Below are 25,713 nucleotides of genomic sequence, written 5' to 3'. Positions count from 1 at the left end.
TTTTTTTGTATTAATCGAGTTAATAATCTTAAATTGTTAAGATTATTTAAGTAATGTGAATTAAATGTCACTGTCGGATACCTTACTCATTAACTTATTAATTAACACTTGAGCAATTGTTTAAAATCCCAAAAAAAGCCACTGTGTGATACTATAACTTAGAATTCTTGTAGTGAAGTGGTTTCGTGATTAATTTCGCTGGATGTTTTCTTTCAGGCTAGTGTTTCCACATGTGCTTCTATTTAATTTGTTTTGCTGTGAAGTTTGGTTTTCTTATGCAGCAATTCCCATAATCTGAGACAATTTTTCTCCCATGGGAGACAGTAAAAGTAAAAAACAAAACAATTAGGCCATCAGAATTGAAAAATGCTACAATTACAGATAAACCCAAAACATGGGAAATTTAATATTTATTGATTATTAGAGATGTAATAAAGAGCAGGTGCCGTTTAATATAAAGTCGTTTTACAGGTTCACAGTTCTTACCTGGTAACTATCTGCAGGTCTCTCACTCTGATTTTCTCTGAAGACTTGTTAATGGTCTAAAAACACCAAAAAAAAAAAAAAAAAAAAGGTTAAGATAAGTAAAAAGAATAAAAGTCAAGTACATGTGAAAACATAAAACACTGCATGTTTGGATTTCTGTCCGTTTAATGGAGAGAAAAATTAAGAGCTAACATATGCTTTTAAAAACTTTCAGTATTCTGTCGATCAGTCCAACACTTTCGTCCAGAGTAAAATGTATCAAAAGCAGTGGATATTTATATTTCTAAGAGGATAAATCACAATATTTTGTAGACTGAAGAGTATTTCCTTTAAACCTGAGACGTTCTAAGAATCTATTTGTCAGGTTGCCATAAAATTTAATGAGCTAATTCAACCTCCCTTTTGTCCTGAGGGAAAAGGTTCAGGGTTGATTCAAATCAAAAGGGTTCATCATCTCACATCACAAATGGGCTCTTAAATTTCATGGCAATTCCTTGTTACATTATTTAATACAGATGGGGGACAAATTAAAGGGAAAGAAACTAAAGTGCGTTGGTAGTGCGATGTTCCACCGTGAGCCCCCCGGAACGTCTTCAGTTCTCTTTGTCATAAATTCTTCAAGCATGTTGAACTCTTCTGGAGGGATAAACAGCGTTCTTCCAAGAAACATTCCCTCATTTGGGGTTTTGCTGATGGAGGCGAAGAGTGCAGTCTAATACATTGCTGCAAAGTCTCTCATAGGAACAGTATTTAACCACCTGGAGGACCTCTAAAATCCCCTAAAGACAAACCTCCTGAAGGACTGCTAGGACCTCCTGAAGGACCACCAAACCCCCAAAAGACAACTAAAACGTCCTTAATGACCACCAGAACCTCCTGAAGGCCCACTAGAAACCTCCTGAAGGACTTCTGGGACCTCTTAAAAGGACCACTAAAACCTCCAAGACTCCATGAACCTTCCAAAGGACCCCTACAACCTTCTCATTGCCCGCTAAAACTTCCAAACCTACATGTGGAACCTTCCCAATGACCATTAGAACCTCCATAAGACCCCTAGAAACTCCTAGAGGACCCCTAGAACCTACTCATTGACCACTACAACCTCTTAAAGGACCTCCATAACCTCCTAAAGGACCACTTGAACCTTCTTAACGACTACTAAAACCATCCGTAGAACTTCTTCAATGGCCACTTAAACCTCTCAAACAACCCTGAGAGCAACCTTAAGGACGTCTAGAACCTTCTTTAGATTCTGTAAAAATGTACTGACGTGGCGAATAAAATGAAAGTAAAACCCAACATAAAGTGTGTTAGTAAGCCACGAGTGAGTTCTTTCCTTTAATGTGTCACCTGTCTGTATATTAAGATGTAACGGTAAGATGGACCCTGAAATCATGCAAATCAGTCACAGCAAATGTCTGTAGTTTCAATGTGTTGCCTTGAACTTAAGAGTGAACAAATAGGGGAAGTGTTTTATCTTAAGTTTGTAAGGTGAATGAAGGAGTTCGGGCGCAAGCTGATGGAAACACCCAGCACCTCCTGTAGCTGCTTCATCTCCACTCTGTTGAATCTGGATTTGTGAGGATTCAGCAGCTCCATCGCAAACGGACGACCTGCCAAATGGGACCGCAACAGGAAATTAAAAAATACTTTACGGTCTTCACACTTGAGGTGACAAAATCCTCTGCAAGTGCAGCTTTGAAAAAACAAAAAACAACAACAACAACATGCGTCTCACCATTTCCAAGAGTCCGGACGTCTACATCCTCCCTGCCAGATGAGGAGAAATTAAAACCTGTAACAAAACAAAAAAAAGAGGACATGTTCAGGATCATTTGACTGTCCAACACGTCACTGTTCTTCAGCGGTGCAGCCTCCTGTGGTGAGTCAAAAAATACCTTATCTATCCATGTCTACTTAGACCGTAAGTATTTGGACAGTTACACATTGCTTGTTCTTCAGGCTCTGAGCTTCAGGAACATTCAACGTGAATGTAAAATAATAGAGACGTACACTAAAGTGCATAGTCTCCGCTTTAATCCGAGCAGGGTTAACTTCAATATAGAAAGAACGGTGTGGGAGATACAGTCCTTTAAAACACACTGTGCCCAGAGTTTAGGAGTTGAAAAGTAATTAGACTATTAAACATGAAGTCAAACTAAATTATCATATTTAATATTTAGTGGAAAATCCTTTGCCGTCAGTGACGGTCTGAAGTCTCTGACCCACAGACAACAGCAGACTCTTTGTATCTTCCCTGGTGATCCATTGCTGCCTCCTTCAGCTCTTGTGGCTGCAGTGAAGTTTGGTACGGTCTGGACTGTATATTCAAATCCCCGTTCATTTAAATCCAAAGTAAAGGCTAAAGACATTTATAGGCTTTTTCCTCAGAACATTACTTCGACGAGGAAAAGCAGCAAAAGTGTGTGACGCTCGGTCTTTGCCAGCAGTGTAGTTAGAGGAGTTAAGACCTAAACGATGTAAACTTGGAACACGGAAAAGCAGATTGACTGCCATAGTACACTGGCATAACATCAGGTGAGTAAAAGATGTTTTTGTGACATTTTGATCACAGCGTGAAATGTGGGGTGCACAATTTTAAAGACGGCAAGCAGAGACTCTGCTGGTTCAGTTGTTGCAGCCTGTGTCCTCGGGGACAACGACGCAACCCTTTACCACCGGACCCCTGCGACGGCCCCGACGTGTCGTCAAAGCCTCGACTCACCGTCGGCTCTGAAGAGAGACAGGATGGGCGCTGCGATCAGCTCCTCCACCGAAGACTCCATCCTCCTCTCTCCGTCGATCATCCAGGGAGTCTGAGGCAGACTGCGACAGAACTTGTTGTATCTCCCTGAACATCGGGAGGGGAAATCATTCCAGGACAAATCAGACCCTCCTGACACTTGGGATTCTGACTGAAACGACAAAATGACGAGGAAGATTTTCTTAGTGTCCTTCGTTACCTGCAACAAAGACGGACCCGTGGAGACACTGGACGCCCTGAGGGCTGCAACAGCTGGATGGCTGCGTTGGAGGACAAGGGTAGTGCCTGAAGGGAAAAATAAAAAATAAAAAATCAACAATAATCATTTCAAACAACACTTTTCAGAAGAGCATCAAGAACTGAGATACAAAGTTGATGCTTACTTCAGAAATTTGGCATCAGGTATCTTTTCCAGAGCTTTGACCACCGCCATCCTCGTGAACACCGACTGCAGAAAGAGTCACAGTATTGTTGCAGAAGGCTGAAGGTTGGATTCAGAGAGATTTGACTAATGTGCAGTGAGCGCCTGTCACCCAGTCCATCTATCTCTCCCCTGGCTTTAATGTACGACTCACGTCTGGTGTCCCAGCCTCGCAGCTGGCGTTGCAACATGAATTTTCCACAGCAAAGACCTGACAGATCCTGAGGGTTTTTTTTTTTTTTGTTTGATTGTTTTTTTCTTCCACAAATGGTGGAAGTTGTCATGAACAATGAAACAACTGACGGCAGGATAAAACATGAAGAAATGTGACGTGGACAAGTTCGGGTTTAATGACAACAGACTAAATTCATAAAGATCACGGAAGCTTTTAAAGGCTGATGAAATGAGACCTCTCCCTCAACCTCTCATTAACTATCCACTACAAAATTAACACTCAATGGTTTGCTTGCTCTGCAGTCAGCGGTAAACTGAGATTTCAAGCACGTACATGTTGTACATGATATAGAAACAGCTGTTTTTGTTAAACAGTCTGAATTTATGAGGGAGTCTTTACAGGGCAGCTTTCATTTCAAATTAAACTCCATTTCCATCCAACGCATAGCATTTTGGACATGAAGTTTCCTGTCTCAATTCGACTCGGAACTCGACCCTTCGGATGATTCTGAAAGGAATTACAGAACATCTGAGCTCTGCTGTGTCCTCACCTGTTTGTTCTTGGTGGGTCTGAAGCAGTCAGGACACGCCGACGCACTGTGGGAAGGACAGAAAACAGGAGGCGGAGCATCAATTAAACATCCGGTCGTTCCGTTTCAGTGGTCAGAGGTCAGCTCAGTGGTAACACCTCAGCTCCGCTGATTGATTATCGCCCTGTTCCCGTCTTACCTCGAGAACCCTTGAACATTCGAGGCAAACAGAAATATTTAAGATGGCTGTGGTGGTCCTGATCTTTGACCTTCTAACTGTGTTACTTTTAAAGTTGATGATCCCGGAAACTGAGTTTGACTTCTGCTCCAGCATTCATCCCGAGCTGCGTAACCTAAAACTTTCAGTGTGAAAGCAGCCTGAGTTTCGGAAACTTAACCCGACAGTCGCGGCGGAACGCCGGTGTTTAAGCGAGGCGTGCACACCAACCGATCGCCATCTCGTCAACCAACATATCAACGTATCTCTGGCCCGTCTGTACTGTACCAAACAAACTATCACACTTGGTTGTGACCCCTCTTAGTGTGTTGTTATAGCGACTGAAGCAAATTGTGAGCGTCACTTTCAGCTGTGTCCCATTCTCCCTGATGGGAAATGAAGCTGTGGGGAGTTAGTCATCAGCCATGACGCGTCGGTGAACTTCGGTGATTCTAGGTTTTGAGCCTCAACCTCCACGAAGTCAGAAAAACAAGTGAAATGGTTGGATTTGAGTCAAATCTGAGTGACAGTTACTGTGAGTAAATCTTTGCTGTTGTGCTCTATTAACTTCCGTTGTGTTATTTGTTAGTTGTGAGGCTGTTGTGAGCTCGTAGTGGCGGTCAGTTTCTCCAAAGCCCTCAGAGATTACACTGGTCAGTTGTCTGACTGTTCTGCAGTGAGTTATCACAGCCGACATCTTCTAATAAAATGCAACGTGTAACAATGTTTTCCTGTTCAAACCTAAGTTCTATTCTTAATTCTAGTTGGCAGTTCATTAGGTCCACCTAGCTGAAACTAATGCAGTCTAATTCAACAGTCAAGGTTATAATTGTAGGTTTGTGTTGAATCTGTGTTAAGAAGGTGTTGACACAGCTTGCGGTGCTGTTGAACTGTATTGCGTTTTAAGGGCAGGTGTTTCCATTATTTTGTCCACTCCATTTACATCAACGAGGGTAGGCGGAATAACTGACACACCTCTCTGTAAACTTCAATACAGCTCTACAGAACCAGACACTACATCCTACAGAGTGATCACTCACCTACATCAACAAATCTTTAAAACAGTTTTAATAAACACTGAACATTTTAACCTTCATGGAGGAGGATTTATTGCAGGACGGTTGCATTAGACCGCATTCGTTTCAGCAAGGTGTTCCTAATAAACTGACATCTGCGTGTTTGATCCGCTGTAAATCTTGACTGCGAACAGTCCCGGTGATTCTGAAAAAGAAAACGGGAATGTACTGTAATAATAAGATCCCCATATTTGAAGCCTGTAGGAAACTTTGAGAGGCGGATAACTGGAAGTAGGACCGGGACTGAGAGGGTGAACCTCCCAGCTTCCTCTCAGAGGGGTTAGTACTCACAGGAAGTGGCAGTCGGAGTCTGTTGCTTCGTGAGTGAACTCCACGCCGACCTCGAAGGCGCTCTGAAAACACACAAAAACACAAAGTCAGCTCCGCGTGTGAGCCGCACACTGGTCGTCTGACGTGGAAAAGGAACTCGCTTTCATGCATCGGAGGGAGACCGGCTCAGACTGGCTATGAAGATCTCATCTGCTCAACACCGTCCCCCTAAGTGCCTCTGAGCAAGGCACTGAAACCCCATCTTTCCCTGAATAGAAGTTGAAATCAAAACACAATGTATGAAATCATCTCTTAAAAACAATCATATTAAATTTGCTCCTTTAATAAACTTTTTCGACGGAATTTTTCTCCTCATTGTGGATATCACCTGCCTTGGTAAACACAGCGACGCCCCCCAGCTCCTTGGCGACCAGGCCCTGCATGATCCACTTGAAGGCCTCCTTCACCTGGATGATGTCGTCCTTATCGAGCACCAAGCCCTTCTCCCTGAATATCAAAAGTGTTAAAAGTTAAGCCGAACCTCTGACTCCAGGTGCCGCCTGACTGATTCTACAAGATGCAGCGACGTTTGAAAATGTGGGACTCAGGACAAATTCCTTTACCTCACTTCCTTCTTCACGTGGAGCCAACAGGAGTGCTGCAGGATTCAAATCGAAATCAAACACACATCAACAGACACATCAAGGTCTACCAATGTGACACAGAGGAAAGTTCCCTAGGAACTGGAGCTGAAACCGTTAGTCAACTGTCAGAAAAATAATCACAGCGATTTTGAGATTCGATTAATTGTTCAAGCCTTAATTACAGCAACAATTCCCAAAACCCACAGGTTCAAACGTGGGAATGGGAATATCTGCTGGTGCTCTTGGTCTTCTGCGAGAGCAAATTGAATATGTCTGTGCAATATGACAGCCTGACATTACAAAAACCAGACGATTAATCAGTAACCTGATAATGAAAATTATTATTATTAACTTAATTATACCTTCTGAAAAAATAAATAAATAAATAAATAAAATTAAAAAAAAAATAAAAAAACATTTTTTCTGTGCCTTAACGTGTATTTAGAGCCTTAACCACCTTCTTTTCTTAACTTAAAATCATTTTCAAAATCATACCCACAGTTTGACTTTGTTTTCTTGCAGCCAGTGGCTTCAGTTCATTCCTACGAAAACGAACTTGCAGAGACTTGAAATTTGCTGTTACATCACCACTATCAACATTTAATCCTCTTTATCTTTTGTACCTTCTCATGACCTGTGGACAGTTTGGAGCATAGACGGTTCTGAAAAATCTACTTGTTGCATTTAAGGAAACTCAGTCATCTGACATTTGAGAGTCAGTGACCCTTTTATCTCTTCTCACAGTGTTAATGTTTTCTCAATGTTTGCCACACGGGTTTGATTTTGTGACAACGTAGCTCACGAACAAAACGCTTCTCTGTGGCCTTTTATGAAATATTGGACGGTGGAGAGAGACACCACCATTTTTTTTTTTTAAACTGTCTCTGCTTGCAGCTGCAGTTAAAACGACGAAACAATACAAATGTTCGGTCTCATAGAAGTTTCTAGTCTTTGCAAACTGATTAGTTTCAGACCTTAAAGAAATGAACTGAAACCAGTGATTGATTTCAAAATAACTGCTGGTGACTGAAAAGATGGAAACAGATTTATATTTTCTTTTGCCAACTGTTCGGAGAATGTTAAAAACAAGTGCATCTGGGGCACGTACCAGAAGTTCATCTATTGATGAGCTATTACCGATGCTGAAACGATCAGTCAGTTAGTTGATAATAAATCAATTGTTAAAGTTAAAAATGTGCAAAAATCCACATTTGCTGCTTCCAGTATTTCAAATGTGAGGATTAGCCTATTTGCTTTACAAAGATGTAAAACGAATATCTTTGGGTTGTGAACTGTTGGTCAGACAAACGTTGCGATCGCCATTTTCAACAAGTTTCAGACATTCTACAGACTAAATGATTAATCAGTCAATTGGAAAGGTGATCAACATATTAATCAAAAATGAAAATAATCAATAGTTGCACTCCTGGCTATCACAACACACAGACACACACTGACCTCGCGGACACACAGCTGAGCAGGCAGAGAGACGGACAGCACCAGGGTGTCGAACTCGTACTTTTCTGCCTTCACTGCCTCCGCTATCTGTGAAAATACAAAAACACAAGGTTCATCTCAACAACAGGACAATCTGACGCTGCGGTTGTAGTTGTTGGCAGTGGTAATTATGAAAGCAGTGAATATTTTCCAACACACACACACACACACACACACACACACACACACACACACACACACACACACACACACACACACACACACACACACACCTTCACAGCCTGAGTCGTGCCACAGAGTTCCTGCAGGATTCCCAAACACACCACACACACATGCGACTCTCTATCCGCCAGTTTGACCACAGCAGCAGCGCCGTCCTCTGACTGAGCGTCCGTCCCACTGGGCTCCAGTTTAGCTTTTTTGCTCGGTGGTTCTTCAGGTGCTTCTGATACAGCTGCATCATGGGACTTGTTGTTTTCTTCTGTGGACGCTGATGCTTCTGAATCTTGGGGACTGCTGTTTTCTGTATTGCAGATGAAAGCTTGAAGTTCCTTGAGTGTATCCTGTGTAAGATAAAAGAATGACACAATACATGATGAATCGATAAGTAACTGGTGTTAAGACAGAACGCTGGACATTTGAAGAGATTTATTAGTGAATACAGAAGGTGGCAAAGTGTCCCGACTGCAGCACGAGTGCTACCTGTTGAGGCTGTCTGTAGGCGGCCTGAACGCGAGTGCAGCAGAATCTGAGGACGCAGCGAGCGCAGCAGCCGGCTGAAAGCAGCTTCTGGACGATGGGTTTGTCCTTCTCCTTCAGAGGCAGCATGACTGCAGGCTGCAGGAGGAGCAGATACATTCAATAGGAAACACAGGCTGGTCAGGGTTCGAAATAATGACTTCACTAGGCACTGGGCACTGGATCTTAATTACCTGAGCCTTTTCAAATCCTTTCAGTCGTGAGCAGTTTATGAAGTAAAACAAAACAAATATTTGCATGAACTTTTCTTTCATCGTCTATCATAGTTCAGGCTGTAGTTTAGACATGAAAAGTCTTCTTAAGACATCGTTTTAGGCTCTGAGAACCTCATGAACTCGAGGAACTCAATGTGACAGGCACCCGCCATTATTTTGGGCATTCTGCAGGCTAAACAATCGAGTTAAGTCAAAAAATAATCAATTCATTACACAGCAGAATCCAGATCGGGGGGGGGGGTTATTTATCACTGCACATTTCAAAGTAGATGATGTATCTGTCCCTGTTGATGTTTATGTGAGTGTCTGTGTAGGATTCATCTCAATTTAACTGTCATTTAAAACAAAAGCAAAAAACCTATCACCACTCGCATATTAGAGCCTGACCGATGTATCAGCAAGGCCAATATTTGGGCTGATAATAGGTCTTGCAGTTATATCTCTATGGAGAAAGAATATATCGGAACAACGAGACATGACTTTGCAAAACGTAAATGCCAATGATCAGTGATGAAGAAACGTGTCTGCGCTCTCTGGTGGACAAACCGACCCCCTCAGTCGTCATCGGAGTTCCTCTATTGACCAAATTTAAGGATCCTTGTCAAAAATGTGTGTGTTCATCTTTTTAACCTAACATAGTGACAACAGCCTCGAAAACCCAGTGTCTGTATCACTTCTATTCCATCGCTCTTTTGTTTTTTGTTATTTCTACTTTTAATTTTAGCATTGCTCTTATGAGTTTTACGGTCCTGGTCGTTGGATATATTGTGCTAAATGTGTTTACCGTTAAGCACTTTGTGGCTTTTACAGAACAGTTCAATTCCAGCTGCCACAGTAAAATGCTGCTTACGCATTCATGTACGAGTAATATTAATCTAATGATATATCATAATTTAAGTGAGTACTTTACTTTTAGTACTTAAATACTTGTACTCAATTAACATTTGAATGCATGGCTTTTAGCTGTAATTGGACATTTTAACAGTGTGGTATTAGTACTTTTACTTAAAGAATATAGTGAACATTTCTTCAATCACTGCTAAAGCATGAGACTCTAAGTATTGCTAAGCTATCTTAGCTAACACTGAGCTTTTGAGCGCCACAATGAGAGAAGGTGAAAGCCAACGGTACAGCGAGCAGCTGCGAAACACCTGAAATAAACCTACCTGGTACAGAAATTGTTGATTCACAAAAATGTAAAGTAAAGAAAGCAGACAGAGTTCAGTTATGTGTTAGCATGTTCATCCAACAGGCTTCTTCTCCACTGTTTCAGCCCTAACAGACAGAGCTAATCAACCCAGATCAGCGTGTCTCACCGTGATGTTTAAATTTAGGTTTTAACGAACACCATAATAACCGTATTCAATTGGGTTTTGATAAATAGTCACATTTGTGTAAAAGTTAAACAAATTTATAGCCGTTTTGAAGGAATGATTAAATGTGAATTAATTCTGTTACATCGGTGATCAACCCCTACTGTCTGGAAACGTCATCTCAAATCGCAGTTCAGTTTGACAGCCGGGTCCTTCTTCTCTCTGCGGCGCCCCGTGGCTCTGGAAGGTTCTGGCAGGTACCGGGTGGAAGTAACAGAATCTGAGTCCATCCAAAGCCGAACCGCGGTTTTTTAGCGCCGGGGCTCATTAGTCCCGTTCTGAAGACTCCTCTTAACATTTTCCGTCGATTTTTAGGACGCGATGCCCGAACCGATGGCGGCACCGAAAGCTTTATCCGTAGGCAAAAACAAAGGAGGGGCGTATGTGGACCGCGACAAGCCGGCCCAAATTCGTTTCAGCAACATCTCTGCTGCTAAAGGTAGGCTAAAATGCTAACAAGCTATTTTGAACCTTTATTATCCGTCCCCCAAAAATCTCACCTTCCAGTCCAATTCATAGCTATGGGCTGGGCAGGGCACCTTCTGTAAAGGTCCGAACCCTCATTCATTAAAAGTCCCAATTTAGCCGCCTTACTCCGCATTAAAAATACATAACGCAGTGGCTACAGCAGATAAGGGTGGTTCAGTAATTCACACGAACCCTATATCTACTCAGCATATATCAATCCACTTACCTTACAGAAGCCTGCCTCCAAAATTTGGCTTGCTTCCGTTAAACACTCTCCCAGTCTAGCTGAAAGTAGCGAGCAGCATGAGACAACGATTTCCAGAATATTGACAGGAGGTTGGTTCGGTTTTTCTCTCCCGGCAAGATGCTCATGACTCAACACTGTCTCAGCATTAGCTAGCTTGGTGGCCCGAAGTGATGCGCACCATATAAGGCCAGCGAGCTAAGATGCTAATGACTGAGTACCAAAACATGTTAAATGGAGGTATCTAAAATGTAAGGTGCTGCAGGTAAGTCCATTAGTAACATCACTTTGGTTTGAATGGGTAATGGGAGAATTAGATTTTAACAGCTTGCTTTTCCTCTGATGTGACTGGTCCAGTTTCTTCACGTTCTTTGTTCATTTTATCATCCTGCAACGTGCACGTGCAACATCTGCAGCGAAACCAAATTTGATAAGGTTTTGGCCTCTCGTGCTTTTGATGTAAGACATGTTGACGCCATCATTGCCACCTGCTCTGACCCGTCACCTGCTTTTTTGACAGCCGTTGCAGATGCCATCAGAACAAGCCTGGGGCCCAAAGGCATGGACAAGATGGTGAGTAAACAGATTTTGGCTTCAGCCTAGCTTTACTCAGCTCCTCGCTCACGCACGAGTTTCTAAGCGGAGGCCGATTTGTTGTTTGCTTCAGATCCAGGACGAGAAAGGCGACGTGACCATTACTAACGATGGGGCCACCATCCTGAAGCAGATGCAGGTGCTCCACCCTGCCGCCAAAATGGTAGGTTGCACAAGTCGATACGAACGCTGCCTGTCGGTTGATTAACCCGTAATGTGGGTGAATAACTGCTGGCTGAGGAAAGCAGACGGTAAAATTGACTGCGTGCACGCTGCTTTTCAAAAGAAGAATTTCGACTTTCATCCACTATTTCGTCAGGTATTTTGCTGTTGTACTTTTGGTAGATATTAACCGATGTTTTTCTAACTTGCATGTAAATGTGTGTGTGTTTCAGCTGGTGGAACTATCCAAAGCCCAGGACATTGAGGCGGGCGACGGCACCACTTCTGTGGTGGTGATTGCCGGAGCGCTGCTGGACGCCTGCTCCAAACTGCTGCAGAAAGGTAAGACCTGCAGAGGACAGAGGATAGATGCAAAATTGAAACGATTTAATGCCATTATTGTAAATTTAATTGAAAAGAATACTGTTTTTGGGACTATCGACCGGTTTTCATGTGCATTTTCAATTAATGCATTAAAGAGTGGAAACATTGGAGGTGGAAAAGGGTGGAAAAGTTGGCACATTGAAAATGTAAAGAAGCAAATGTCGTGAGCAGATTTTTCAGGTTAAGTTGAGTTCAGGCAAGTGGCTTTTTTGCCATGTTTACTTTGCGGTAATTAATTAGAGCAGCACATCAGCAAAATTGAGGCAGTTCAGTCTTTCATATTCAGTGCAGACTTCAGACTGAAGTTAGTTTGATACTCACCAGCTCTGTTGTTTGCACCAACAACCGCGATCAGACAGTGAGTTAATTTAAAGGAGGGTTTTGCATCACCCTGTTGCTAACCAATTTCCTGCAGGAAACCCTGTAATCTGTAGGTCATTTTTACCGATAAATCGTTTCGTCTGTGAAATTCCAAAAGACAGTGAAAAACGGCCATCGGAATTCCAGAGGAGAAACGACATCTTTAGGTTGCTTGCGTTTGTTTCGCCAACCATCCAAAGATATTTCATTTAAAATGATATGAAACTGAAAGAGTCAGTAGATCTTCACATTTTCGTAGCTGAAACCAGAGAATGTTTGACATTTCTGCTCAACTTGCACAATTTAAGGGAAAATCAAAATTTTTATAGATTCATTTTCCTGAAATTGAGTAATCAGTTAATTGTTTAAGCATTAATGTGAACACACTGGGTCGTCGGTCAGGTATCCACCCCACCATCATCTCGGAGTCGTTCCAGAAGGCGGTGGAGAAGGGTGTGGAGGTGCTGATGGCCATGAGCCGGCCGGTGCAGCTGAGCGACCGCGAGACGCTGCTGAACAGCGCCACCACGTCGCTGTGCTCCAAGGTGGTGTCGCAGTACTCAAGCCTGCTGGCACCAATGAGTGTGGACGCCGTCATGAAAGTCATCGACCCGGCAACCGCCACCAGCGTCGACCTGCAGGACATCAAAATCATCAAGAAGCTCGGGTGAGTGCGAGCGCTGGAATCCAGCTGTTGTATATCAACAACTATTCACCGGCCGTTTTCTTCAATTTTAGTTTTAAAATTTTAGTTTATAATTGGACTATTTTCCACAGACTGAATTAATCACTTTAAAACAATACTTGGAAATATAATAAAGTGATGTTTTTGTGTAATGGGATTGTATGTATCACCACATATTTTAAGTTTTCTTTTAATTTTTATAATCAATTTGAAAAATTTGCGATTCATGGATTTTCAAAGGCATTTTAGACCTGAGATTCCACTGATCGTGGACACGTAAAACTACTAGCCACATAAAAAAAAGGTTACCGGAATTTCAAAGTGGGTATGTGTTTGCAGTGGGACCATTGATGACTGTGAGCTGGTGGACGGCCTGGTGCTGACCCAGAGGGTGACCAACACTGGCGTGACACGTGTTGAGAAGGCCAGGATCGGCCTCATCCAGTTCTGCCTGTCCCCACCCAAAACTGACGTGAGTCATCTGAGAAATATCAGCTCAGAGGAAAGATTTTCCTGCTGCATATTTTTATTTTTTTTATCTTGTGCAGAAGAGAGAATTCTTATGACAGGTTTTGAAAGAGCAATTTAAGATTTGTTCCACACTGAGTTAGTAAATTATATGTACGGTCACTTTATTTATTATTATTTAGACTATTCCATGACTCAAGCGCACCTTTTCATCTTACAGCAACTATTAAGTAGAATAAAGTGCTCGTAGAAATGTTTTGTTGCGCTCTGTTCTTCTAAACATCCTAAACAGTTTTAAATCTCACACAGAAAATTGTTTTATTTATACATAATGTCTCGTGTTTCCAGTTATAAAAGCTAATGTACTTTTTAACTGGATTTGTATTCATAGAATTATGTGTCGTCCACCATTTGAAAGCACCTTTTTCGAACTTTATAGTGCTGAACAATTCCTGTCATGGTTGTTCTCTCCTGACCTGTTGTGTGTGTGTGTTTTTGTTTCTTTTGTTTTTTGGATGCAGATGGACAACCAGATCGTAGTCTCAGACTACGCCCAGATGGACCGCGTGCTTCGTGAGGAGCGCGCTTACATCCTCAACCTGGTGAAACAGATTAAGAAGGCCGGCTGCAACATGCTGCTCATCCAGAAGTCCATCCTCAGGTACACGAACACAGCTAACATGAGTACAGGTACAAACTCTTGATATGGACAGGAAACAGGTTTTGATTCTAACAACAAACTGTCCCGTGACAGAGACGCTCTGAGCGACCTCGCCCTGCACTTCCTCAACAAAATGAAGATCATGGTGGTGAAAGACATTGAGAGAGAAGACATCGAGTTCATCTGCAAGGTGAGTGTCACTGTTTCAGCAGTTATAATAAACAAACATCGACTCCATCACTATGCAGCACTGATCAGTTTCAGGTTTGTTTGTTTCTTTCTTTATTTATTAACAGATCTTGTCATGTTAGTTTAGCACCGACTGTCTTGAGGAAATCGCTCTGTGCAGTTTGGTAACGTCAGTAGCTTTTTCCTTCTGACAAAAAAAAATCGTGGTTGCTTCCAAATGAGCCTGTTGAATATGGAAATAAAACATCAGTGAGGAGCTAGAACTTTGAAAAACTTTCCACTGAAATCAAATACTTTCCCAGCACCAGGCAGAAAATCTTTTTTCATTGTCACTTCTGGTTGAAAAAATCTGTTGCACCTCTGATAACACACAGCATCACTTTTGCATGTGGTCAGAGGCAAGATGACAAATTAAACCAATGAGAGTGGGCAAAAACAAGGGTTTCAGCCAGTGTTATGCTGCTCTCTGAACAAGTTAACATTTCTACTCATAAGCATCTTATCTAGATCAGTTTTTGGGATGTTTAAACATTGCTCTGCACAGGATTATCAGCATCAGTAGATGCATAATATATGAACAAGAAAGTTTCATTAAGATGTTTGTCACAGTTTATGTATTGTTCTTTGGGAATGAAGCTTCTCTGTGACAGTGAAGTAAAATGAAGTCTCTGCTCCCCTTCAGACTATTGGCACCAAGCCCATCGCCCACATTGACCACTTCACCCCAGAGATGCTCGGTACAGCAGAGCTGGCAGAGGAGGTCAGCCTGGACGGCTCTGGTAAACTGATCAAGGTACGCATCAGGCTTAGTCTTTGGACTGAGACCCTGGATTAGTCCTTAGTTACTATAGCAGTTTTGAGGTGAAAGGACCCATCGTGCTTCACCTAGATCACAACCGTAGACCAACAGGCAGAAAGAACGAAACTGAGACACCTTGGCGTCATGGCTCCAGTAAACCTCTGTTGTTGCTCCCCGCAGATCACAGGCTGCACCAGCCCCGGGAAGACGGTGAGCATTGTGGTTCGGGGCTCCAACAAGCTGGTGATCGAGGAGGCCGAGCGCTCCATCCACGACGCACTGTGCGTCATCCGCTGCCTGGTCAAGAAGAGGTTGGTGAAAAAAACAACACATCCATCTCCGCTGATTCTTACAGCAGAGAGAAAATGTCCAAATGCATTTTTTTGGACATTGAGAATACAGACACAGATTCCCTCTGACAAAGGCGCTCTTCCGTTGGTTCGTCATGTAAGAGCGTAACAAACAGAGGAACAGTAAGTTGTGAAAGCTCACCGTTTGTTTAGTCCTGGTTGTCTCAGCAACTTGGCCGGGGAGCATTCGCACATATATATCACATGTCCCAGAAATAGTTTGAAATAGCTATGATACTTTGTCAATACATTAAATGTATAAAAAGCCCATAAATATGAGAACATTTAGATTTGGTTTGCACATTGTCACCCATCTACTTGTGCTCTACTCAAAGGATAATTGTGGTTTATTACAACTTAGGGGCTCCTTTTTTTTTAAATTTTTTTTTTTTTAATTATTTGATCATAATCTTGTCATAACCCAGTGACCGAGTCACAACTCGATATCACAAGGACTCCGTTGAGGTGATGGAGGAAAGATGAAACAGTTAACTTCTACTGGCGGTTTTCTGTTTCACACGTTCTACTTTACTGACTTTGCTTTCGGTTACAGAATCACATCGTGATATATTTGCGTTGAAGCGTTTTTCCGTTAACTTCACCTTCTTTCTCCTCCTCCGTCCCTCAGGGCCCTGATAGCCGGCGGTGGCGCTCCAGAGATCGAGCTGGCTGTGCGTCTGGCGGAGTACTCGCGTACCCTGGCTGGCATGGAGGCCTACTGCGTGCGGGCGTACGGTGACGCTCTGGAGGTGATCCCCTCCACGCTGGCTGAGAACGCTGGCCTGAACCCCATCTCCACCGTGACGGAGCTCCGCAACAGACACGCCCAGGGTGACAAGATGGCCGGCATCAACGTCCGCAAGGTTTGTCTGCTCCCCTCTGACACTGTGATTACTTGTTAATGTCCATGAATTAACAAAGCAAGGATAGAAAAGATTATATAATGAAGATGGTACCAATTATTAGCTATTTTGATCTCAGTTAAACGTTTAAGTCACTTTTCAAGCAAGAACACCAAAAAATTGTCTGGTTCAGTTTCTCAAATGTGGGGATTTTCTGCTTTACTCTGTTTGATGTCATTGTAAATTGAATCTTGGGGTTCTGGACTGCTGTTTTTTTTGGGGGGGAGCAATTTATAGACACTGCCTTGGGCTAATGGGAGGTGTATTAGGCTTTTTTCAGACTAACCAACTGATCGATCGAGTGAAAATGGAAATAATTCTTAGTTGCAGTGATCTTAAAATATAAATCCATGCAGAAAATTTAATGCTGCTGTGGCAGAATATTCATCACAAACACTTGTCCACTTGTGACATTTATACGCTTGTATTGTGTTTTCTTTTGTGCTGTGTGTGTGTGTGTGTGTGTGTGTGTGTGTGTGTGTGTGTGTGTGTGTGTGTGTGTGTGTGTGTGTGTGTGTTCTGTAACCCAGCATTATGATTAGCCATCGTACGCTTCTGACTGGTTTACTGTGTGTGTTTTTTGTGACAGGGTGGGATCTCCAACATCCTGGAGGAGCTGGTGGTTCAGCCTCTACTGGTCTCCATCAGTGCACTGACCCTGGCAACAGAGACGGTCCGCAGCATCCTCAAGATTGATGACGTGGTAAGACTCCACGTCCCAAACTCTACTTTTTAGGCTCAGACTGAGTTAAACGTAAATTTTATGGCATATTCTAAATTCCCGTTTTTACAAAAATTTGAGAGCACTGTAATTAACATGCAGTCTGAATGGAAGCCATAATTGAAAATCTGTTTTGTCTTGTTACAGGTGAACACTCGATAAGAGAGTTGGGTCTGTCCAGTGAGTTCTGTCAGTAAGCCTGCTCGTACTGTGAGGGATCAGAGGACTCTGTCAACACCAGTCTGTTCAGATTTCCACTGTAGTTGTTACGTTGCATAATTTAATAAAAAAAAAAGGCTTGTTTTTTTTTTTGTTGACACTCCAGCTGTTGCTTGTGTGATTATTTCGCTTACCAGTGAGTTAATGTGTCTCGTTTAAATTGAGGATTTTTTTGTTTTGTTTTGTTTTTTTAATCTACATGCTGATTCAGAAGATTTTTAAACCCTTAAATTTTTGAAAGAGGCCAATGGGTAACTGAAAAACTAATAGTTTTTTAATATCTAGGCCAACCACTCAATTTATAGTGTTTTTCATGCTTTGAAAAATGACTTTACAAACAACGGGGCAGTATAATCATGACATTACACCGGCATTTGTCAGAGTAACAAAGTAAACACTTAAGAATAATATTAAGAATAGGGCAAAAGAAAATCAGATAAAGACATTGATCTTAATGAATACACTTTAGGGACTTTCGGTACAACTGGAATTCATTAAAAAAAAAGCATTACAGATGGATGAGATTTACATTAGAGATTCATGAGTTTGACTTTGTGTAAATGCCTTTTTACAATTATGAGAGTCATGTTTATCAACAAAAGCTTCTGCTTCATTGCAGTTCCATTAATTATATCCACATGTGAAAGGGGTTCAGCAGATAAATTCTTCGTCTGCTTCCAATGCAATTAGGAGTGACAACAAAGGAGATAAATAAATGTGCTCCCTGGTTTTAATATCCGTTCTGCAGAAGGAAAACTTTACTGTAGAAACGTAATGTTAGTTAAAAAGAATTCATATTCTGCGTATAGTCCTGGTTCATTCGTCACTTTGCTGTTACTTTTAATTTGTAAGGAGCCCACACTTCCTGTTACATTCCGTCACTTCCGGCCAAGCTCTGCTCCGTTGCTAAGGAGCTCGGCCGTTGCCTGGTTACCGACAGACAGTTTTCAGCACGAGGACAGCGACTCGCCGTTCGCCGCGCTGAGTTATCGTCTCTGTTCGATTGATTTTACAACAGTTTAAAACTTATTTTTTTTAAAAACCGGAGGCCATGGCGAATCCCCACCGCACAAACGTCCTGGTCACTTCGTGTTTGAAAACGCCGGTGGACCCGAACACCAAAGCGCCATTAGCCTCATACGAGCGGGAGAGAGTCCTGCCGTACACGGCTACAGGTCATATGGACAACCGGGACTACGAGAAGGAGGTAAACGCAATAAAAATCACTTTAATGTGCATTAAGTCTGGTCTGGGACAACCATATGGCTGTTAGAAGCTCACCTTTTAGTTTTAAACGTCTTAAAAGTCACCGACGGTTCATTTTACTATTAAGAATTAGTCCTAACTCGATCTAACTAAAAGTCTGTTAACTTAATCTACAAATTTTAGACATTATACATTACAAGGCAACGAAAATAGAAGCATGTAGATTATGTTTTCTCTACTTTTAATACTGGTGCACAACCACAGTAATTTTTACCACTGATGCTAGAGGAAATGTCAATTTAAAGCATTGTAATGAAGATCAACTGTCATCCAAAGTTACTGTGTCTAAAATGCTGTGGAGATTATTATATTTTATGACAACGAAAATAAACAAAACATCTGGGACAAAAGTCAAGCCTCACATATGAATTAAACTCTTAGGGTAGTTTATGTTTTACCTCTAATTCCAACTTTCCTACACGTTGCTGATACCTTCAACTACATTATTATTGGATCACAAAGATCCAGTTTGTCTTAACAAGGGCGAAAAGCTGAGTTTAAAGCGGTTTTACGCGTCACTACATCACTGCCCATCCTAAATTAGCTGACTCGAAATACTGCTTTTTGATTTAATGTGTCTCCCCTCACTTCCATATAACAATCCTGACTTTTACTGAGTTGCGGTGTTTCAGTTTTACCAGTGTGATTTCATTTTGTTTGTCGAGCGAACCACATACAGTGTCTGAACTTGTCCAGTTGCCAGGCTGTTGACAGTTTCGGGTCAGTCCGTGTGATGGAAGGGATTTGACCTGTATAATTTGTTGGCCTTACTATTTCTGGACTTCCGTCTTGACTAGATTATCAGACGTTACATTCACTTTATAATCCCAAACACTTAACTATCCTTTGGACAACAGCACGGCCGTCACTCCCTGCATCACTTGTCCCACTTGAGTGAAATTCTTGACAAACACCTCATGATAATGTGAGCAGCTGTGAAGACAGACACCTGATGCAGGGTGTCTGTTCGTTGAGCACCTTCACGCTAAGCTGCCCTTTGTGCTCCACCATATGGCCCACGTCGCCGGTGTGGCGGGATAATAAGCTTAGCCCCGGAGGTGCCTGAATGCTGCTGAGCAGGGCTGCTCTGCTCCAGGAGGCCTGGTGGATGAGCACACCATCCTGAAGCCAGCAAAGACTTCAAAACAAAAGTACAATGGCCCCGAGGCCACCTTTGTTAAAACTCTATATCCTTTTCAGCTGGAATATGAGGACTCGGGCTCTGACTTCTGTGATGAGGATTATCCGGGTAAGGGCGGCCCTCTCGTGATTAACGACTACAGAGCAGCAGGAGACCGCCTCGACCTGAGTGACATCTTCTTCTCCAACGAGGAGTACTACAGCAAGCTGGAGGAGCTGAAGAAGGCCCACCTCCGCACCATGGCCGAGCTGGAGAGCATGTATCGGCGAAAGCTGCAGCTCAAATGCATGGAGCCTTTAGACGCGACAACGCTGGAGGCGGGGCAGAGGTGGGTGGCTTGTGGAGAAGTTCATATAAGGGACTCAAAGTTAACTCTGTTGGGTTTATTGTCTCTCTGGGATTCCATGGCTTTAACACTCAAAAAGAATCCTTGGTCTTACTCCTTTCGGCCCAGGGGGGGTGCTATATCAACATTTCTTAGCGCAACAGTTTAAAGCATGGGTTCTCTAACTTTTTCTGGCATGCCCCCCTTCAGAAGCCCAAAAAAGTCCCCCCCCCACCCGACAGTTTTTATCAATCATTAACAGCGATAGGGGGAGCCACTAATAAAAAAGGATCTAAGTTGAAATTTAGTGAGATAAAAGTCAGCACAATACCATCTGAAAAGTCTTGTTTGTTTATCTTCCCTAGATAAATCTTATTAATTCAACTTAGTTTCACTACATACCCCCCCCCGTGGCTCAGTGCCCCTCCCAGTGTCTTGTTTTTGTGAATTTTGGGTGAACTGACTGTTTTAATAATGATTAAGAGACTGTGACCAGACATTTTGAGATGGCTGCTCTATCAATAATTAAATTTTCTGCTGTATGTTAAATTATTCATGTACAATTGGAGCTGAAATGATTATTCAATTAGGTGATTGACAGAAAATTAATCTGCCACCATTCTGATAATAGATTCATTGTTTGAGTCACTTTTCAAGATGAAAGTGTCAAGCATTTGCTGGTTTCAGCTTCCTCACTGTGAAGATTGAATATGTTTGGACTTTGGACTGTTGGTCTGACAAAATAAATGTTACAACCCCTGCAGGCGTCTAGGAATAAGGGAAGCAACAACTGCCGATGTGCTCTGGCAAGCAATGCCATTTATTGTTTAGTGTACCGACAAGTAGCAGTCATAAGTTCTCTGTTCAGCAGTTAAACGCAGCAGAAAAGGAGTCAGGTGAGGCGAGGAACAAAGGGCAGGGCTGCGGGTGGCAACAAACCATAAAACAAACAAAAAAAATACTCTTCCCTAACCCATCGAGTTCTCAGTGACTCACTACAGCAGCTGAAAGAAACAAAAATAACACACTGCCTGGCTGCACTACTCTTACCCGTCCAGATAAAACACACTCGGGCCGCCACCCGTTAGACCTAGTGTTCAATAGACAATTAAAGCATCGAAATACGGTGCCGAAAGAGATGTGTGAAAATAACATAAATAACCCGTAACTATGGCCCAGATCCCAGAACCACTGAATTAGTGCCTCAGACGAGTTAACATTACTTTACACCAGAGGACCTGAGGTGACCCGGGAGGAATCACCATGGAGGAGAGGATGATGTGCTGATCAGCCCTGACTGACAAAGGAAAAGACCTCTCCATAATGAAAGGCTGTCACCCGAAGACCGCAACAATATACATTTGAACATGTCACTTTGGGTGCTGAGACGTTGTGATGGGCAAAAAAAATCAACTGATTAATCGATAAAGAAAATAACTGGTACGACCCCTAGTGCAAGTTAAGTGAGCATGTATAAATCGCCTTAGAGGTGACTTATCAGCAGCTGGAGTTACAAGAATACCAGCTGAAAGTTTTCCCTCGCTGTACATTTGAGAAAGATGGCACCTTGTTCCCATTGTCATATGGTGAGGTTGAATAACGGTGAGAAATGCATGAGTCTTAGGTGCTTTATCATATCATCGATTTTTCTTTTTCTAATTAGGCAACCGTGGTCAAACACCAGCCCAGCACCTTCACGCCGTTTGAGGAAGTCCCACTCTGCTCTTGAACTCAGGAGGAGTTCAAGACAGTCAAATTCATCGGACGAGGATGAAGCTGCCAGTAACGTTGTGGAGAAAGGCCTGCTCCTCTCTCCCAAAGAGCACATTAAGAACATGTGGAAGGACTTCAAGCTGTCCCCTCACAATCGTCACCTGTCGTCCTCCTCGCTGCCAGGAGAGCAGAGTCGACCGGGAAAGGGAAAGGCCAAGAAGAGGCAGAGGCTTAAAGACGGGGAGCAGGAGAACTGGAAACACAGAATGACCGTCCCGAAACCTTTCCAGATGACCCTGCGCGAGGCCGAGAGACGAAAGCGTGGCATAAAGACGCGTTCAGAGATCGAACTGGAGAACACAGAGCTGCGACGGCAGCTAGAAGAACTGACGGAGTGCCAGAGGAAGTTTCGCGCCAGCCCCTTGCCGGCACATGTTCACCTCCCGCTCTATGAAGAGCTGCAGGAGCGGAATGACGAGCGGCGGCGAATCACGCGCGAACGAGAAGACCAGCTTCTTCGAACCATCCAGAAACCTTTCAGCTTCCTGGAGAGGGAGCGACTGAAGAAGGAGCAGAAACAGCTGCGTAACCCACAGCCGTCAGGCCGGGAGAAAGTTAAACCTTTCAAGGCCAAGCCTGTGCCTAAGGCAGTGTACGCAGCAGCATCAGGGGAGCTGATGAAGGAGGAGCAGCTGTATCGGTCCATCAAGATACAGATGAGAGCTCAGGAGCTGCTCCAGAGTGCTTCTTTGCCTCCCAGCATGCTTGCGCGACGACTCAGCGAACGCAAGAAGACCAAAGACGGCAGCGATGCAGCCGGAGGGGATAACAGCTTCTCCCACAAACCCCAGATCAACAAAGAGGTACCTGACTTCGACGCCAGTTACCGACGCTTCCAGAAACACCTGGAGAAGCGAAAGGAGGTGAAGCCTACAACCGCATGTGAACCCTTTGATCTGAGGACGTCGCAGATCTGCTCGCACCGTGAACGCATCCTGGCCGACATCGAGAAGGAGCAGAGCAGCCCTCGGATGCTGCGTTGGCCGTACATCAGCTCTGGGCAGGCTCGGACGCCAAACTCAAGCCTCTGTTCGTCTCTCTCCGGCAGCCTGGAGCTCCTGCCTGCCAAAGTCACAGATGCTACCAAAAAGCGCCATGAGGCCGTGAGGTACCATCTTAGGGCTCCAAGGGCTTCCACCATTGTAGTTGAGACAGGGACAGCCTCAAAACTCAAACGTTCCTGTTTAGACATAAAGACCTCAGCAGCTGCCTTCTGTGTTTGAAATCCCCAAAATCAGAATTTTTGTGGAACTCCTTTTCCCAACATCCCGTGCAGTGTGCTTACAACCTCACACCCGCTCCCACAGCTTTTGACACCCCATAGCCTTCAACTGTCTGCCCCCGCCCTCCCGAAGTCCCCATCCTATCCAAACCTTCCTCCATCTGTGACCAGGTTGTCTCCCTGAGTAGAAAGGTGCTTGAGCAGAGGAAGAAGGCTGAGGAGGAGGAGGAGCGGTGGAAGGAGACGCAGAAGCACAGGGAGAAAAAGCTGCAGAGGGTGGTGCTGAAGCGTGCCCAGGCCAACGACCCCCACCTGGCACTGTCACAGACCCACCAGATGAAACTCAAAGAATTCAGGTCCACTGAAAACAACTTCACTATAGCATGAATGACCCGAACTGTTCTTGAACAACTTTCCTCTTTTTGTTTTTCACTTACTGTGATTTTCCTGTTGTATGTTGTGACAGTTGTGTGTTTTTAAGGAAAGGGACGATCCACAAAACTGTTCTCAATCCCTACAGGAAACAAGACCTCCAGCGCAGGAAAGAATACCAGCAGGAGATTAAGGAGATGCAGCAGAGAGTGAAGGGGCGGCCGCTGCTGCTGGAGCAGGTTGCACAGGTGAAAATTAAGCTGGGTGGCTTGTGGAGAAGTTCAGAATTAAGCTCAGAATCAGCCATCACATGTTTGAGCACCCCCATGGCAAAGCAGTTGTCACTCATCCTCTCACACTGCTGAATAGAGATGTTCTGGCTAAATAGCAGTCAAAGATTATAAAATAGTACTAATAAATAATAACTGGTCATGTTGAATATAGAACCTTTCTTAACAGTGTTGCAAAGTGTTTTGCATATAAAATGTATAATAAAAACAAATACACTGCAGAGACTGAACAGATACAAGAGGACAAGCATTAAAGTAGTTAAAACAAGAAACTTACAAACAATATATATGAACAATAAAATAATCAACTATTAAGACGGTGGAAAACCTTTTTATGAATAAAAGCTTTTAAAAGGAATTTAAATTAGTGATACTGAGCTGACTGAAGAGAAGAATTGTGCTTTAAAGTAAAGATCTACCCTTAAAAAATGACCTGAACTTTTTTCTGGATCAAGTTCTGGTCAGATTTTTGGCGTCAGTCCCTCGGAACGGAGGGCTTTTCTCTAGAGGCTCCATTTCGCACTGACAATTGGCTCAGAGACCAATTTCTACACCCCCTGAAGCAGTAAGTTGGTTTTGATTGAGACATGCTGGTAATTCAGGAAATCACAAACTGAAGGGAGTCAGGCTGAGGGAAAGTTAATAGACTAGAACAGTTTCTGGTATTCATGATGGACTGGTGAGGGAATTTTTGAGCTTTGATTACTTATTCCATTGCTAACTTATTCCACTGCTAACAGAGGAATGCCAAACAGGCAGCGGAGAAGCGCTACACAGACGCCCTGCATGGATATGAACTGACTGAGGAGTTCGTCAGCAGCAAGGCAGCCAAGTCAGGATCTGCACGCAACGCCACCCAGTCCAGTGACGGCAAACAGAGGTAAATCTGTGACGTCTCTGTTGTGCAAACTCCACGCTACACTCAGGTTTACTGACCCAGCCGGTCTCAAGCTTTGCTGCAAAAAAAACTAAAAGTATGAAGTGTTGCCACTCATTGCTTCAGCACTGATTGCTTCTGTTTTAAGAGACAAGCTGAAAGAATTTTGAGTAAAGTCAATCATTGACATCGAGTGAGAAAGCCTTTCCCATCTTAACGATCTTGCTGATTAGTGGCTGAGAAGAAGCAGGAAAATAAAAATGTTGCATGATTATTATAAGCAAGAATATGTTTATATTATAGGCCTAGTGTTGAAAGTCTTTTTGTAATCAGAAGTTGGTTTCTGATTGCGTTCGTCTGTTTATTAGTGACCAAGAGGAGCCAGACATGGGATATGAACCCGTTCGCTACAGAAAGGTCTTCCTGGATGACGAAGACGTGGATGATCCGCACGAGAGGCAACGACGGAAGGAGGACGGGGAGAGTGATGAGGCTTCATTACACCACCGTGACGGAGCAGGCCGCAGCAGTCGCCGCTCAGATGAGGATGACGGTAGCGATGATCACCGCTATTCTGATGAAAGTTTCCACTACTCGGACGATCATGACAGTTATTCAGAAGACAGCGAGCGTGATGCTGACACCAGGCAGCAGGAGGCGGGAGAATGAAGTCATCAAATGTCATGATATAAATGGCCTGCGGCCTTGCCGTGTTCAAAAACTCCGATGGAGAGAAGCGAGCAGAACTGAACACATCGGTTGAGGAGGAACTCTGAAGAGGAAGCTTCTTATTCCTGGAGTGTTAGGATGTTGATGAGGTGATGATATTGGCTGTGTCTGAAATCCCTCCCTCT

General features: G+C 43.3%; 3 protein-coding genes across 3 annotated transcripts in view; 2 read left to right on the top strand and 1 right to left on the bottom strand.

The window, feature by feature from the left end:
- The window catches only part of pus10 (pseudouridine synthase 10), a 12,145-nt gene extending 849 nt beyond the window's left edge, over window positions 1-11,296 (bottom strand). Inside the window, exons 1-14 of the mRNA XM_040146297.1 lie at window positions 11,082-11,296; window positions 8,743-8,877; window positions 8,313-8,603; window positions 8,041-8,127; window positions 6,562-6,596; window positions 6,331-6,445; window positions 5,960-6,021; window positions 4,397-4,442; window positions 3,634-3,698; window positions 3,450-3,535; window positions 3,212-3,337; window positions 2,225-2,281; window positions 2,023-2,099; window positions 487-542 (exon numbers count right to left, since the gene is read on the bottom strand). Of these exons, the coding sequence (XP_040002231.1) occupies window positions 487-542; window positions 2,023-2,099; window positions 2,225-2,281; window positions 3,212-3,337; window positions 3,450-3,535; window positions 3,634-3,698; window positions 4,397-4,442; window positions 5,960-6,021; window positions 6,331-6,445; window positions 6,562-6,596; window positions 8,041-8,127; window positions 8,313-8,603; window positions 8,743-8,868 (1,229 nt within the window). The 5' untranslated portion in view covers window positions 8,869-8,877; window positions 11,082-11,296. The remainder of the gene's footprint in view (window positions 1-486; window positions 543-2,022; window positions 2,100-2,224; window positions 2,282-3,211; window positions 3,338-3,449; window positions 3,536-3,633; window positions 3,699-4,396; window positions 4,443-5,959; window positions 6,022-6,330; window positions 6,446-6,561; window positions 6,597-8,040; window positions 8,128-8,312; window positions 8,604-8,742; window positions 8,878-11,081) is intronic.
- On the top strand, window positions 10,484-17,696 carry cct4 (chaperonin containing TCP1, subunit 4 (delta)). The gene is made up of 14 exons (XM_040146709.1): window positions 10,484-10,584; window positions 10,703-10,826; window positions 11,620-11,672; window positions 11,767-11,856; window positions 12,089-12,197; window positions 13,002-13,266; window positions 13,624-13,756; window positions 14,274-14,413; window positions 14,507-14,603; window positions 15,285-15,395; window positions 15,582-15,712; window positions 16,380-16,614; window positions 17,243-17,356; window positions 17,522-17,696. The coding sequence occupies exons 2-14, from the start codon at window positions 10,709-10,711 to the stop codon at window positions 17,534-17,536; spliced, it is 1,611 nt and encodes a 536-aa protein (XP_040002643.1). The 5' UTR covers window positions 10,484-10,584; window positions 10,703-10,708; the 3' UTR covers window positions 17,537-17,696.
- A 948-nt stretch (window positions 17,697-18,644) lies between these two features.
- Window positions 18,645-25,528, top strand: fam161a (FAM161 centrosomal protein A). Its single transcript, XM_040147044.1, has 7 exons — window positions 18,645-18,800; window positions 20,060-20,328; window positions 21,989-23,206; window positions 23,509-23,676; window positions 23,841-23,940; window positions 24,723-24,862; window positions 25,228-25,528. Exons 1-7 carry the CDS (start codon window positions 18,645-18,647, stop codon window positions 25,526-25,528), a joined length of 2,352 nt encoding a protein of 783 aa, XP_040002978.1.
- Window positions 25,529-25,713: the final 185 nt, after the last annotated feature.

The sequence above is a fragment of the Xiphias gladius genome, chromosome 15 (assembly GCF_016859285.1).
Source record: "Xiphias gladius isolate SHS-SW01 ecotype Sanya breed wild chromosome 15, ASM1685928v1, whole genome shotgun sequence".
Lineage (NCBI taxonomy): Eukaryota > Metazoa > Chordata > Actinopteri > Istiophoriformes > Xiphiidae > Xiphias > Xiphias gladius.
The sequence above is the reverse complement of the archived record's forward strand: the minus strand, read 5'-3'. Positions and strand labels throughout refer to the sequence as shown.